Consider the following 17,648-nt stretch of genomic DNA (forward strand, 5'->3'; position numbering starts at 1 on the left):
AATTTTCCCCACTTTTTGACAGATTTTCCCGTTGTTTTACACTTTTTCGCCATTTACGTTTGATCCACTTCTTACAAGTTTTTACTGTTTTTCACTAATTTTCTTTTTTGGCATGTTTCCCCCACTTTTTAAAAAATGTTTACATGTTGTATACATTTCTTAACACTTTTTGGCATATTTTACATGTTTGGTCCACTTTTTGACAGATTTTCCCCACTTTTTTGGACTTTTTAACCTATTTTTGCATTCTTATCCACTTGTATTACACTTTTTGTATTATTTTTTGCAAATTTTCCAAATTTATTTATAGTTTTCCCCCACTTATATACATTTTTTCACCATTTTTTTACATGTTTAATCCGCTGTTATAATACTTTTTCACCATGTTTTACAAGTGTTATACACTTTTTTCCCTTTTTGATATTTTTTTACATATTTTATCCGCTTTTTTACACTTTCCCCCAATTACCGACACTTTTTTTACCATTTTCGTTATGTTGTATCCACGTTTTTACACTTTTTTACCATCTCTAACAAATTTTTCTCTCTTTTTGATAGTTTTCCTCCCTTTTTGAATAACATTTAGTTTTCCCCATTTTTTTACAGGTTTTCCCCACTTTTTAGAGCAAATAAAAAATTTGTTGACTGGACTGTAATAGATAAAACATTTTTTATTGTCCTGTTTCTCGCCTTCTTGATGTAAACTAAGATAAATTTGGGACTTACTTACCCCACAACTCCAAAATGTTAAATTGCAGTTTAAACCTTCATCATTTTTCAGATCCTCCGAGCATGCCCTTCATCCACGGATTCACGCAAGGCTCACATATTCCTGTAGGAACAATTATCATAGTTTACGTAATCAAAATCATTATAATAATAGCTAAAACACGTAACAAAGGAACCATGAGATTAAAAAGTGTATCACTACGTCTTAGTTCCCTCTTTACCATTTTTGGCAAATTTCCCATAATTTTTGAGAGTTGTCTTCCACTTTTTACACCTTTTGCACCACTCTTAATAGTTTTCCCCCATTTTATTACATTTATTACATGTGCCATCCACTTTTTTACAGTTTTACCGTTTTTAAATAATTTTCTCCACGGCTCGACTGGTTTTCCCGTTTTGTTTTACACTTTTTCACCATTTTTATGTTTGATCGACATTTTACAAGTTTTTACCGTTTTTCACTAATTTTCCTAACTTTGTGACATGTTTCCCCTACTTTTTCAAAACTTTTTCGATTTCTCCATTTTTTTTTAACCCTTTTGACCCTTTTTGGAAGTCTTCCCACTTTAAACTTCTTCGCCATTTTTTACTTGTCATTTTTACACTTTTTAGCATATTTTACATGTTTACACTTTTTTTCTTTTTTCCACTTGTTTACCATGTTTTACACATTTTCCAATTTTTGACAGCTTTCCTCCACTTATTTACTCTTTTTCGCGATGTTTTATGTTTGTTTCACTGTTTAACACTTTTTCGTGGTTTTTTATAAGTTTTATCTTTTTTTTTTCACTTTTTGGCGAATTTTAAATAATATGTATTTTATCCACTTTTGACAGCCTTCCCTCACTGTCTGCCACTTTTTCACCATTTTTGGTATGTTTATCCGCTTGTTTACACTTTGTTTACTTTTTTTACGAATTTTCCCCTGTTGTTGGCAGTTTTCCTTCACTTTTTTTTACAATTTTGAACATTTTTACACATTTACCCCACTTTTTACAGCTTTCCTACACGTTAAGACACTTTTTACTATTATTTACAAACATCCATTGTTTGAACATGTTTTACAAGTTTTCCCCACTTTCAGGGCAAATAAAAATTTATTTGCTGGACTATAATAGATAAAACATTTTTTATTGTCTTGTTTCTCGCCTTTTTGATGTAAACTAAGCTAAATTCGAGACTTACTTACTCCACAACTCCAAAATGTTAAATTGCAGTTTAAACCTTCATCATTTTTCAGATCCTCCGAGCATGCCCTTCATCCACAGATTCACGCATGGCTCACATATTCCTGTAGGAACAATTATCATAGTTTACGTAATCAAATTCATTATAATAATAGCTAAAACACGTAACAAAGGAACCATGACATTAAAAAGTGTATCACTACGTCTTAGTTCCTTTTTTACCATTTTTGGCAAATTTTCCATAATTTTTGAGAGTTGTCTCCCACTTTTTACACCTTTTGCACCACTTTTGATAGTTTTCCCCCATTTTTTACACTGTTTCGCCATTTATTACATGTGTCATCCACTTTTTTTACAGTTTTACCGTTTTTGAATAATTTTCCCCACGGGTAGACTGGTTTTCCCGTTTTGTTTTACACTTTTTCACCATTTTTATGTTTGATCGACATTTTACAAGTTTTTACCGTTTATCACTAATTTTCCTAACTTTTTGACATGTTTCCCCTACTTTTTCAAAACTTTTTCGATTTCTCCATTTTTTTAACACTTTTGACCATTTTTGGAAGTCCCGCTTTAAACTTCTTCGCCATTTTTTACTTGTCATTTTTACACTTTTTAGCATATTTTACATGTTTACACTTTTTTTCTTTTTTCCACTTTTTTACCATTTTTTACACATTTTCCAATTTTTGACAGCTTTCCTCCACTTATTTACTCTTTTTCGCGATGTTTTATGTTTGTTTCACTGTTTAACACTTTTTCGTGGTTTTTTATAAGTTTTATCTTTTTTTTTTCACTTTTTTGCGAATTTTACATAATATGTATTTTATCCTCGTTTGACACCTTTCTCTCACTTTCTGCCACTTTTTCACCATTTTTGGTAGGTTTATCCGCTTGTTTACACTTCTTTTACTTTTTTCACGAATTTTCCCCTCTTGTTACAGCTTTCCTACACGTTAAGACATTTTTTTACTTTTATTTACAAACATCCATTGTTTGAACATGTGTTACAAGTTTTCCCCACTTTTTAGGGCAAATAAAAATTTATTTACTGGACTATAATAGATAAAACATTTTTTATTGTCCTGTTTCTCGCCTTCTTGATGTAAACTAAGATAAATTCGGGACTTACTTACCCCACAACTCCAAAATGTTAAATTGCAGTTTAAACCTTCATCATTTTTCAGATCCTCCGAGCATGCCCTTCATCCACGGATTCACGCAAGGTTCGCATATTCCCGCAGGAACAATTCAGAAAATATCCTGTACTTCTGCGGGAGGCAATCCTTTAGCAACTATTACATGGTATAAAAACGACAAGAAAATTCATTCCACTGTTAGGACCACGGATAAATCCGTCACGGCGGAGATCACTATTTTGACGAACGTTACGGATAATGGAGCCGAGTATAAATGTGAAGCTGCTAATTCGGCTACAGAGATACCACTTATTGAAGTCATCAATATGAGCGTATATTGTAAGTATATATTTAATTTATTCACTTCACGTTGTCGATAAAAATTGTCAGTAGTAATTGTACAATAGCTCTAAAATTCTATATTAATTTTAGAGATCGAGTGCAATTTGTTGCGATTATTTCATGAATAAATCTGTTCAAAACCAAAATGTTATTGTAATTTATTTATGTAAGTACAAATTAGTACAATTAAACACACAGTTGTTATAAATATTTGAGGCTTGAAAGTCATCACTTTTATAATTTTTAAAACATTAATTGTCATTAATGTCACTGAATGTATTTTTTCATAGCAACGAAGGCCATCTGACGTAATATACTTGACGACGGGCAATTATCAAAAATTATCAATTTAATTTAGATTTCTATTGGTCAGAATCTCCTATGAATGAAATAATCGAAAAAAATTCCCGCTGTAATTTATATCCTTGTAGCTTTTTACTGGTCAGAATCTCAGTGAATGAAATAATCATAATATCACTTTCAAATTCGTCAACTTTCCTTAAATTTAAATGAGTCAATGAATATAGAAATAATAATAAGAATAAATATAGCAATATCTATTACTGAAAAAAAACGCAAAATAGGGCTCAAATTCGAATGCAAAATAAATCATGCAAAATGCTATTTATAAGACTGATAGAATTATTTTTATGTAAGCTTCCACCAAATGTTTCAACTTCTACCAAAGTGGTAAAATATGAGCGTGCACCTTGCCGTTTTCTGGGAGTGATTTTTAGATATATTGTCAAATATACAGTGATACTTGGCCTTGTTGATATTGGGCTCCACTTACGATGCGCAGTCAATAGCAATACAATTCACCGAATGCGTTCTGACTTATTTTTCTACGCAAGTGGACAAAATCGCCAAGTATCACCCTATATTTGACAAGCTGTACCTGCACATGCCTGACGAGAGGCGTAACATGCTTCTTCTTTTTCTACGGCACTACAGCCCAAATTGAGCCTTAGCCTCCTTTATTTTTTGCCTCCTCCCTTACTTGTCTGTCTTCTCCATACACGGACTCCTAAAAGGGCTTGTGCGACGCTGTTTACTGTGTCTTCCCAGCGCTTTCTTGGCTTTCCAACCGGTCTCTTTCCCTGCATTCTAGCATTCAGTGCACTTTTTGGTAGCTTATCCTCTCCCATTCTTATCACATATGTCCGGCCCATTGCCAGCTTTGTATTCTAATGAAGTCTGACAGGGGTGCTTCCTTATAAAGTTGATAAAGCTCGTTGTTGTATCGACTTCTGAAGATTCCGTTTTCCCTCACAGGACCTGGTATTCTCCTCAGTACTTTACTTTCGAATGTGTCGAGTTTGTTTTTGGATATTTCTTTCAGGACCCATGATTTACTGCCATAGTATGCTATTGGTCGAATTAAGGTTTTATAGGACATTTCGGTGGACATTTTTATACCGAAATATATGGGAGACCAGTCAAGCACGGAAATGTGGAACAACTGCAAGGAGGCTCTGAAATTAGCAGCCGAAAGCACATTAGGAATATCCCGAACCCAAGAAATAAACGACTGGTTCGACCAAGACTGCAAAAAAATAACAGATGAGAAGAACGAGGCATTTAGGACCATGCAACAACGGAAAACTAGGACAACAATAGATAGATACAAAAACTTAAGGAGAGAGGAAAAACGCATACACCGAAAAAAGAAACGAGACTCGGAAAATGACATATTAGAACGGCTCGAAAGCCATATGAGTCACGGAGAAACAAGAAAGTTCTATCATCAAATAAATATTATTAGAAAAGAATTCAAACCGAGAATCAACTATTGTAATGATAAGGAAGATAACTTACTTACCAACAAAGAGGATATCCTGTTACGATGGGTAGAGCACTTTCGAGAGTTACTGGAAGGGGAACCTACTAACAATATAGAGGTGAAATACCGAAATGAGGAACTCGTGGAACCCCCCTCGGTAGAAGAAGTGAAAATATCTATAGAAAAACTAAGAAACCACAAATCCCCAGGCAGCGATGGCATCCCAGCAGAGTTATTTAAGCACGGTGGAGAGCAGCTCACCAAGGTGATGCGAGAAATTGTTTGTAAAATTTGGTCTGAGGAGCAAATGCCTGAAGAATGGAGACCACGTCTCTACAACGCTATGAATGAGTTAGGAATTCCAAAAAAACTCATATGTATGATAAAAGTGACAATGGCGAAGATGATATCAGCAGTAAAAATTCAAAACGACTCGTCAACCCCATTTGAAATACATAGGGGGTTAAGGCAGGGAGATGCGCTGGCGTGTCAACTTTTTAATGTAGCATTAGAAAAGGTCGTACGAGACGCTAATATAGATAGCAGGGGAACAATATTTAATAGATCTGTCCAAATTCTAGCATATACAGACAACGTGGATATTATAACAAGAACCAGAGCGAGAACTGCGGAAATTCTAACCGAGCTAGTAGCAGCAGCAGAACGAATGGGGTTACATATAAATCGAAATAAAACAAAATTCATGGCGACTAACACAAACACAAGAGCTGGAAATATTGACGCAGATCTAATCATCAATGACCAAAACTTCGAAGCGGTCAAAGAGTTCATATATCTAGGGACATCGGTTAACCCCAATAATAACACATCAGGGGAAATAAAAAACGAATAATAATTGCGAACGTGTGTTATCATAGTCTATCAAAGTACTTAGCTAACAAACGTCTGTCTCAAAAAACTCGTATAAGGCTGTATAGAACATTGATAGTCCCCGTTCTCACATATGGATCAGAGGCATGGACGCTAATATAACAGATGAATCCGCTCTATAGATTTTTGAAAGAAAGGTGCTACGTAAGATATTCGGAGCGGTCTGTGAGAACGAAATATGGAGGCGTAGATATAACTTCGAACTACAGAATATCTACAAGCATACGTTTGGTGGAAAAGATATTATTACTATAATTAAGCGAAACCGCCTGCAGTGGGCAGGACATGTAGCCCGGGCCCCTGAATCGAACATGATAAAAAAGATTCTAACAGCGCAACCCGTGGGAATGAGAAGACGGAGTAGACCAAAGCTGAGCTGGATGGACGGGGTAACACAAGATGCCGAGAAGATCAGAGTCGGCAACTGGAAAATGCAAGCAAGGGACAGAACAGAATGGCGTAGAAAGCTTGAGAAGGTCGAGGCCCTCTAAGGGTTGTAGCACCAAGATGATGATGATATATGTGAGACGGAAAAATAAGCTCTGTTTGCCTGCGTTATTCTCTTTCGTATTTCTATATCTTCTGATCCGTCGGCATATAGTTCTACTCCCAGGTATGTAAACTTTCCAACCGTTTTAATGTCATCTTCATGTATAGTGTTTTGTGGGACTATATTTTCATGTATAGTGTTTCTGTGTTAATTTCCCGATATAGCCTTTTTATTTGCGTTTTTAACTCTGCGTATGTTTCCTGTGCTCCTGTTGATGTTCTGCTCCTGTAGGGGTAACATGCTGGTGTTTACAAATTCACATACAGAATCTGACAAAGCGTTATACTCCTGAGACATAATGCCCTAAAAACATCTAAGCTATAAAAAGCTTGTCTTCCAAATACGTTTTATACCTTGAGACTAGAATAGAGGAGAATAACTGGTGAAATTTTTTCATTTAGGCCGTCAGGGTAGATCCTACATTTATCTGTCACTATAGGGCATATACAAATGCATAAACTGAAAAAACGTATTTCTGATAATATATTGGCTGTATTTTAATACAACTTTTTTTTCAAAATTCACGTATGTTCTTACTTTGGAGCTGTATTTGTGAATAAATGTGCCGACCAAAAATTAAAGGGCGCAACGTAATAGTCATGGTATAAGTAATAAATATTTCTTAAGTAATTGTAGAAAAAGAAACAGTAGTTTGTACACATTAAATATTACTATTTTTAAGCCAACTTGCTTTAATAAAATGTTGATATTTAGAAAGACACAGGGTGTTAAAGATGGCATAAGGCGACGATACAAAAAATTGTAAAGCGCTGTGAGGAAACTACCTATAAATTACAATAAAACTTTAGATTTTCTTACAGAGTTTTAATAAAAATACACATACATCCTCACACTTTTGAGTCTTGCGTGTATTTCATATAACTTCATTTAAACCCTACGAAATCCAGTTGTTACAAGAGCTAAATGTAGATGACTACGACCGTAGATTACAGTTTACTGAGGCAGTGATGAATAAAATTGTAACCAAAAATAACTTCGTTAGCAAGATATGTTTTTCCGACAAGGCAATATTTACACTGTGTGCGAATGTAAATCGCCAAAATTTAAGGTATTGAAGTGAGGTAAATCCACACTGATACTTGAAAACTACTCTCAAAGGCCACAAAAACTAAATGTATGGTCGGGTACAATGGACCGTTAAGTTTCAGATCATTTTGGTGTAAATGTTCGGCATTATTTTGATCAAATATTTCTCGGACTATGGATGAATGGCCTCCATGTTCACTGGATTTAAACCCTAAAGATTATTTTTATTGTAAATACTTGAAAAATAGATTTTATAAGACTAAACCAGCAAGTCTTGAACAGCTGAGGCAAAGAATCCATATTAATTTCTAGAGAAGCATGAAGAAAGGTAATATACGCATTCTACCGTCGTTTAGGATACTGTCAAATTAACAACTGAGGACATTTTGAACACTTTATTAGGTATCTAGACATTAATTTAGCAATGTAGTAAACTTTTTTAGGCAAACATCAAATTTTAAATCTTCATATAGCAAAAGAGGTGTATCCCTGTTTTTGTATTCTTTCCATCTATTTTTAAGATATAATTAGGCGTTTTCCCAAGACATGTGAACTAATGACTACTATATACATAATGGAATAAGTCAACTGAATAGAGACATCTTACGATGAACCCATTAGAAAAAAATTTTGATACGAAGTGATAAACTCGTTAGAATATTTGAATGCCTGAAATATACAGGGTGTTTGGTAGGTTGATGGAAAATTTTTAAGGGAGAATAGGGGACGCCATTTGCAACATTTTTTGCTAATAATGTATAGCTCAAACTGTTAAGGTTTCCGAAATAAAGTTAAATTTGTCAATATTCGAAAATAAGGCTGCTCGTCTATTTTATTTTTAAAAATAATTATCTGAGCGAGATACTTCCCTGACATACAAAATGCCTTACGTATTACTTGCTCAGATTGCAAAAACCCTTCGTTGTTAATGCAACTCAAAACACAATTCGGATGTCAAAACAGTAAAACGCACCTTTCATACTCATACAATAACCATGTTTATAAACCAAAATAAACCACTTCATAGCAGGTAGATTGTTTGTTAGCATAGCAGGTAGATTGTTTTTTGTTTGTTATGCGTTCGGAGAATGACGATAGCTGATGGAAATTGTATGCGAAGAGTCAGTGTTGTAGGTTTACATTTTTATTCCATTCGTAAAACAGGGAGGTAGTTCGCCTAGATAATTTTTAAACGTGAAATAGACGGTTGTCGAATATTGACAAATTTAACTTTATTTCGGAAACCTTAACAGTTTGACCGATACATTATTAGCAAAAAATGTTGCAAATGGCGTCCCCTATTATCCCTTAAAAAATTTCCGTCGACCTACCAAACACCCTGAAATTATATGAAATCTAATATTGTTATCATACAATAGATCTAAAAGTTAGGTCTCATAAATTGTATAGCTTTTTGATGTATATTTTTGACACACTGCATTTATTTTTAGTTCCTCCTGATCACATTAAGATCCGTCAAGAACCTGAAGATCTGAAACCAAATGAAGAAGCTACACTTTTTTGCGACTCCAGTTCAAGTAACCCACCTGCCAAGTTATCCTGGTGGAAAGAAGGTATTCCTGTTCTAGGATACATCAATACGACAAAACAAGGTCTTCACGGCGGTACAGTATCTACCATAGAAATGAAAGTAAATGTTACGGAGCAAATGAATGGCATAGTGTATACTTGTCAGGCGAATAATGAAGCACTGCAGAGATCTGTACATGATGCTATTACTCTACAAGTTTTATGTAAGTATTTATTTACTTTGATAAGAAAATTCTTGCTGCATTTGCTGCAAATAGTGTAGTATATTAGCTACTTTTTTTTCTAAAGTAGGTATCACTAAATTTGTACTAGAATTTACATAAATGTCTCATATATTTGATTTATCATATTATGTCTCATAAATCTTTATTTAAATAAAAAAACATTTTTTGTAGATAAACCTGTATTCGACTCAAACAATGAAGAATCGGTAACTGGAATAGAAAATGAACCCCTTATCATCTCGTTAAAAGCAGAAGGCAATCCCGCAAATATAGCGTACACCTGGACCAAAGATGGTCTGCCAATAACGCAACAAAGCTCTTCGAATGGAATCGAACGAATAGTGTCCGATGGTTCAGTTTTGAATATAACCAAATTGAGCAGGAATGATGCTGGTACCTACACCTGTGAAGCTTTAAATTCTCAAGGAAGTAACGTGGCAATGGTTAACATTACTGTGCAATGTAAGTAATACGTAGAATAATTATGTGTCAATATCAATAGTGACCGGAATAGGTGCAACAGAAAACAAAGCAAATTTGCGCATATGTTTGCACAAAATTAGCGAACATATGCAAACATTTTTAAAGAAAATTCGTAATATATGCAAATATGCAGACCTTAATTATTATTATCGTCTTGTTCACAAATTTTGCATTTAAAAACTAATTCATAATATAGTCCACTTATTGACGGTTTTTGCTCAGGATTTTAAAGAACCTATTGGATTAACAGAAAATTTGGCATACACATAGCTAACATCAAGGAAAGGAAGTGATATTATGCGATGTGTGCTTTTGCCCTAAAGGGTGAGTACCACCCTTTCTCGGGGATGGAATTATTTAACCTCAAAGTAACCTCGGAAATCGATAGACAGTTCAATTTTAAACAAAAAATATTATATCGACTTTTTCGGTTAGTTTAACTGTTATTCGCGATGATTTCCTGCATAGAAAATGCGTGTTTTTGAGTGGATTTTCAAAAATAACTCTAAAACCTTTTAAAATGGCGAATCGAGTGGTTTTTTTTCTGGGTTTTTTCGAAATAAGCCTGAATCGAACTTTTTATCCTTAAATAACGTAAAAAGCAAAGGTTTTTCGAAAAAAACTAAATAACGTAAAAAGCAAAGGTTTTTCGAAAAAATTGTACAAAGATTTTTTAAAATATTTTAATGAAACCTTTAAAATCAGCTAAGATAAAAGTGATTTGGATGAAACATAGCCGCTATTACAAAAACAAAACGATTATGTCGTAATAAAAATTAAAGAAATTACTCAAATCAGTGAATTTTCCACAAAAATAAAAATTAGCATTATCCTATATAAAATTAGCTTTATTTATGTACTGACTACCTACCTATATCTATTCAAATTTTAACCAGTTTAAAATACTTGAAATTAAAACAATCTTCAATAAAAACTTAAATTTAGTCTTAAATTACTTTTTGAAATTTTATAAATTTTTTCCATTTTTTCAAAATTACTTGAAGACTAAAAGAAATATGAAAAAGACACACGGAAACTAAGACCTTGTATTTTTTTATTGAAAGTTTTCCATTTTTTTAGTGTTTTTTCTATGATAAAACCAATTGAGATAATAATATGAACATTCTAAGTTTGCATGTAAGTGTGGGAAGCACTTTTTCTAAGCTCTTTAAATTGCATGCTTTAAAAATTAAAGACTTCCAAAAAGTTCTATTTTTAAGAACTTGTCCTTACAATTCCCTACAAAATAACTTTTAGAATAATGAAATATCTTTAAAATTAAAAAAGTTATCTTTAAAAAACCATTTATCTGCTATATGTCATATTATGTATAAGTTTTTAGTTTGTGAAAACTGTCATTATAGACAGCAATGCGTGAAGGATTTAAAGTGTGCGTGAAGTAACAATGTATTTTAAATGGGATTTACTTTTTCGCACTGTTTGTAACTTTCGAGTTGTCAGGGTGACAATCCTTAACTTTCGCGTTGTCATGGTGATATGAGCACATGGGGTGACAATATGAGCAATGAATTACAACAAAAGTTTTGCAGCTTTGTGTGTGTGTGTGTGTTCACAAAGAGGGGATGGCATTAGATAAACTTTTTGCCACATATATTTGAAAGTTGAAGATTGAAGATGTCATATTAAATTTTTATTTTAGAATCTTTAAGAAATTGTATGATAATATCATTAATAGTTTTGGTATTGAAGCTTAGTAGATGTGAAATATTCAGCGGTAAACTTACATTCCGCTCCTGAAGTCTAGCAATTAGTGCTTTCGTATGGTTTTTATTAAGTTCACAATTAAAGATTATATGATTTAAATCTGCAGTAGAGTAGTTATCACATGAACAGAGAGAGTTGATACGCATTCCTATTTTAGCTAAATGTGCAGGAAAATTGCCATGGTTTAATCTTAAGCGACTTAGGGATGTGGAATAAAACCGAGTAACGTGATAATCAAATATATGTGGGATATTTTGCGGAAGTTGTGGGTATATGTAAGTGTATGGATTCCTCGAAGTTTGTACAAACTTAAGCCAAATAGTTTCCCATTTCTTTCTTAATTTTTTATGCAATTCTGGAATGTAATCGCTGGAGATTGTTAAATCTACTATTTCATTTAAAGTTGCCGAATTCTTTGCCATTTCATCCACTATCTCATTTTCTTTGATTCCAGCATGTCCTTTTACCCAGATAAAGACCAAGTCACTACTATTATTTTTAAATCGAGCGATTGTCTTTCTAATATGGCATAACAACTCATTGTTGTGTTTTTTGGTTATTGGTTGTGATATTGCCTCAAGAGCAGATAAAGAATCTGATAGTATAACCGTGTCTCCAAAGTTCTGTTCAACCGCGTAAGTTAGGGCTCTTTCAATAGCATAAAGTTCGGCAGTGAAGATAGATGTACATTTAGGTAGTCTAAAAGAATTACCACTTTTTATATTAGAAACATAATAAGCGCTACCTACACTATTACATGTTTTTGAACCATCTGTATAGATGTATTTATAATTAGAAAATTCAGATAAGATTAATTTTATAATTTTATTGTTTTGGCATGGTAAGTTTCTATATGTAGGTTTTATGATCTTTGGAAAGATTGCGATTTCCTCAATAGAAAGGTTATATATGGGTAATATTTGTTTAGTGTTAATGCTAAAGTTGTTAGTTTCTAGATAAGCATCTGTAAGAGGGGGAGAAGTTTTAATTCTCCAATAAGAATTTGTTAAGTTATATTCAGTGAGACTGTTAATTTTACTTAATAATTTATGTGAGTCTAAAGTCCTGGTCTTTAATAGAAACTTATTAGACAAGAATTCTCTTCTAAGGTTTAGAGGAGGTTCCTGCGCTTCTGCTAGAATTGCAGCACATGGCGTTGACTTAAACGCACTAATACATATACGTATTGCCTTATACTGAATATGATCGATTTTTGATAAATTAGATTTTGACGATGAACCATATAAAAAGCATCCATAATCAATGATTGACCGAATATACGATTTATAGAACATTAATGCTATCTTTGGGTCGGCACCCCATCTAGCTTTACATATGCAACGAAGCATGTTTAAACCTTTTTCGCATTTGTTGATAATGTGATTCACATGGAGTGTCCAGGTTAGTTTTTTGTCCAAAACCACGCCCAGATACTTATGGTGAGAGGATACATTTATATCAACATTACTTAAATTTATACTGGTAGGGGAACTTAACCTATGTCTAGTGAAAAAGGTGATGCTAGATTTTTCAGGGGATAACGTGAAATTAAAAGCCATAGACCATCTTTTTATACATTGCATTATCAGTTCCAAATCGCATAAACACTCATTATATGATTTACGGCTGCTGTATATACAGAAATCGTCTGCATACTGAATAATTTTAATTGTATTATTTGTTTCATTTAACATGTCATGCAATTCTGCAGTATAGATATTAAAAAGTACTGGACTTAGGACTGAACCTTGCGGAATTCCGACTGATAATAATCGAGGGCCGTAAATGTGATTTTCTGAATCTCGAATGAAAACTTCTCTGTCCCTATACAAATCTGTGATTCTTTGTGCGAATTTATAATTTAGACCGTATTTTATGAGCTGAACAGTTAAAATATCAATATCCAGAGTATCATAAGCCCCTTTAATATCTAAAAACAAGCATGCCGTTATAAGATTAACGGAAAGTGCATTCTGAATGTCGGAAACTAATTGAGCTAATGCTTCAGAGGTGCCTTTGCCTCTGCGATATCCAAACTGATTAATAGGTAATAAACAATTACTTTCAAAATGCAGTTCCATTCTTAATTTGATAATTCTCTCAAATGTTTTTGTAATGCATGATATTAATGAAATTGGTCTGTAAGAGTTAGGTAGACTTAAATTTTTGTTGGGTTTAGCAAGTAAGCAAATTACAGTTTTTTTTAAACTTTTTTCATATAATCCTTGCAACCACCAACTATTAAAAATATTTAAAAGAATTCCTTTAGCAATTTCAGGCAAGTATTCAATCATTTTATATGTAATGCTATCAAAACCCGGTGCTGTACTTTTAGATTGTTTGATTGCTAATCGTAATTCCTCCAAACTGATAGGCATATAAAATGATTCATTGCATGCTACATTACTATTGAATTTACTGAAGTCGATTTTATTTGATGCAAATTTGGGAATAAAAAACTCAAAAAAATCGTCCACCATATCAGCTGATATACTGTCCGATCCCGTTGAGTCTTTGTTTGATATTTTTTTTATAAATTGCCAAATTTTAGTAGGGTGCGTGTTTTTATTAATATTGCTTATGAAAGATATCCAGCTATCTCGAGCTTTTTTAGAAAATAGTAATTTAGTTTGACTAGCTACATTTTGATATTGACAATAGTTTGTATAGTTTGAGACACGTTTATACTGTTTCAGGGCTTCTTTTCTGCGATGAAACATATCATAGCATTCGGTATCCCACCATATTGGACGTTGAGTTACTTGTTGTCTTGCTCTTTTTAGGGGAATAGTTGCGGATGCTGCCTCTGAGACCTTTTCCATAAAAATAGAGAAGCTTAGTAGATTGGAGTTTAGATTTTGGTTTGTACTAGTTAACGAATTTTCCAGTATAGTGGAGTATGCAGACCAATCAGCTAATTTATCATTCCATTTAGATGCTGGATTTTTATTTATTATAACTCTATCCCTAATAATTTCAAATTTGATTAAGCAATGATCTGAACCTAACGCATCTGGTACGACATCCCATATACAACAATCACTAGCCAAACTAGCAGAGCAAAATGTAATGTCTACCGCCGAAGGTAGCTCTTCTGGACGAGAAATTCTAGTTGGTTTACCATTATTGAGAACAACATAGTTATTGTCATCTAAGGCTTCTACTAATTGATTACCACAAGCTTTATTAATATGAGATCCCCAAAGTGTATGATGGCTGTTAAAATCGCCACAGAAAATAACAGGAGAATTAAATTGCCGAAAGATATTTGACCAATCTGATTTAGAAACATTTAATTTAGGTGGTTTATACACCGATACTAGTATGATATTTAAGGACGGAAATTTAACTGCGCAAAGTTCTAAATCTTTTTTATATGCAAAAGTAATAGGAAAATTTATAAATTTAATGTCTTGGCGAACTGCAATGGCAACACCACCAAAGCCATTTGCACGATCCTGTCGGATAATCTTATACCCTTTTAGTTTAAAAGAATGGTTTGGTTTTTTGAAGGTTTCTGATAAAGCTATAATATCTACAGGATCATTGTGTAAAAAATTTAATAAACTTGGATGGTTTTTAGAGAAAGAACGAATATTCCATTGGCTAACTTTAATGTTTTTACTATTGGGTGTACTTATCTTATTAGTGGATTGAATCATCAGAACAAGATTCAATATCGATTTCTGGAATTAGATTTGAAGGACTTAATATAGAGTAGATCATATTTCTAATATTTTCTTCTAAATTGTAATTTGTTTCGGATGAATCTGAATTAACTACGTGTTTAACTACGGTTATTATCTGACTTGTTAGTTTTTCCTTATATTGGATAAAGTCATCTCTGTGAGGATTTGGTATGATGGGATTATGTGAAGATTTGGTTTTTTTTGATTGAAAATGGGAAGAAGTAGGCAGAGACGGAGAAATAGGTGGAGACTCCGGAGCAGATGGCTTACGTTTTTTCACTTGTCTTTTGGGTGAAGTATTTCGAACAATGGGTTTACGTAGCAAAAAGCTAGAATTTGGAGTTTGGGACGTACTGGGGAGTGGCAGAGAGGGAAAATTAGTGGAATTATTAAGAACAGAAAATCTATTATTTGTAGAAATCTTGGCATAAGATGGATTATCATGCAATCTTTCAGCTTCTTTAAATGTAATATTTTCCCTGGCCATGAGTTGTTTGATATTTTTTTGTTTCTTATATACTGGACAATCTCTGGATGTAGAGCAGTGCTCATTATTTTGGCAATAAATGCAGAATTTTTCGCAAGAAGAGTCTGAAGTATGATTTAGGCTAGAACAGTTTCGACAGTGAGTAGATTTGGTTTTACATTGCTTGGCAGAATGCCCATATCGCAGGCAATTAAAACATTGAACAACGGGGAATATATATGGTTCTACAGAGAAATTGCATAAATTAATTGTTATATTTTGAGGAAGTTCATTTCCTACAAATTGAACAATAACCATTTGTCTGTTTACATATGAAATATTCCCGTCTTTATCTGTTACCTTTCGTTTCATGCGTTGAACTTGAACCACCTCTTTATTAGATATTATGGCATTTTTTAAATATTCCTCAGAAAAGTATGTGTCAATATTCCTCAACACACCCTTCTTGTGTGTAAAAAATTTAGGTATATACGCTACTAAGTTATTATTAGACATAATTTTATTGTTAACTAGATAATTAGCTTTTTCATAAGACTTAAAAATAACTTTAACGCGATTAAGACCAATCGATTTGATATCAAGAACATCGGATTTTATATAATTGTCAGTCAACAAAACGTGACCAATCCGGATTGGGAAAATTCTTCCCAAATGCTTATCAGTACTCTCAATATATACAAAATATGGACCTTTATCCTCGGTTCTATATCTATTATTTAAATCTATAAAATTATTTACATACCTATCCTCCTCTGCGTCCTTATTTTCGGGTGGCGAAGTGCCACCCGAGGTCTCATCCATTATATATTTTTTTTAATCACTTACCTAACCTACCTATTATAAACAATAAAGAAAATTAACAAAAGGAACACTAATTAACACAATAACACACAATACACCGAGAACTGCTCGTTTGTATCGTTAAAATCAAACTATTAAACTGCGGAGAATAAAAATTCGTGTCCACACTTTGACAGTTATTTTGACGTTTTTGTTGCAGCTTTGTGGTTTGAAAGTACAGTGGAACCTCGATAACTCGGATTAATCGGGACCGCGGCCGATCCGGGTTATCGAAAATCCGGGTTAGCCGGAGAATATAGTAAAAATTAATAAATAACCTCCATTATAATTACAAAAACATGAAATACATATGCACAGTACACATCTAAATTACGTATAGTTGTATAGAGTGTAGAGTTTTGTTCATTTCTTGGTAAAAAACTCAGTCATACTGTAGAGATGTACCGACACCATAATATGGTAGGTCTGGATCCAGCGTACGAAAAAAAAGTTGATAAATAGCAAGCTGAAAATTTGTTATTAGCTTAAGGGTGTCTAGTCGGACAAACATTAATATATGGGACACATAGGGGACACTGGAACAGGGGAAGTTTTAACTGTGGAACAGGTTAAAACTTTGGAACGGTCAGACCACGAAAACGGCACATGTATTTTGTCCGACAGAACAGACTTAAACTCTCCGAACAGAGATTAAACTGTCATGCAAAAATCAGACTGCTATTTATCACCAAATTGGCGTTTTAATGAGTGGAACATGTAGAATATGTCAAATGACAGGAATTATGACAGGTGATAAATAGCAGTCTGATTTTTGCATGAGAGTTTAATCTCTGTTCGGAGAGTTTATGTCTGTTCTGTCGGACAAAACAAATGTGCCATTTTCGTGTTCTGACCGTTCCAAATTTTTGACCTGTTCCACAATTAATACTGCCCCTGTTACAGTGTTCCCATATATCAAAGTTTATCCTACTAGACACCCTTAAGCTATTAACAAATTTTTAGCTTGCTATTAATCAACTT

General features: G+C 33.4%; 1 protein-coding gene across 4 annotated transcripts in view; it reads left to right on the plus strand.

Moving 5' to 3' along the window:
* The window catches only part of LOC114340732 (nephrin), a 570,487-nt gene that overhangs the window by 516,271 nt on the left and 36,568 nt on the right, over nt 1-17,648 (plus strand). For all 4 annotated transcript variants that reach the window (XM_028291502.2, XM_050661988.1, XM_050661987.1 and 1 more), the window contains exons 8-10: nt 3,104-3,394; nt 9,120-9,422; nt 9,615-9,905. In XM_028291502.2, coding sequence (XP_028147303.1) covers nt 3,104-3,394; nt 9,120-9,422; nt 9,615-9,905 — 885 coding nt within the window. The remainder of the gene's footprint in view (nt 1-3,103; nt 3,395-9,119; nt 9,423-9,614; nt 9,906-17,648) is intronic.

This window comes from Diabrotica virgifera, chromosome 9, assembly GCF_917563875.1.
Source record: "Diabrotica virgifera virgifera chromosome 9, PGI_DIABVI_V3a".
Taxonomy (NCBI): domain Eukaryota; kingdom Metazoa; phylum Arthropoda; class Insecta; order Coleoptera; family Chrysomelidae; genus Diabrotica; species Diabrotica virgifera.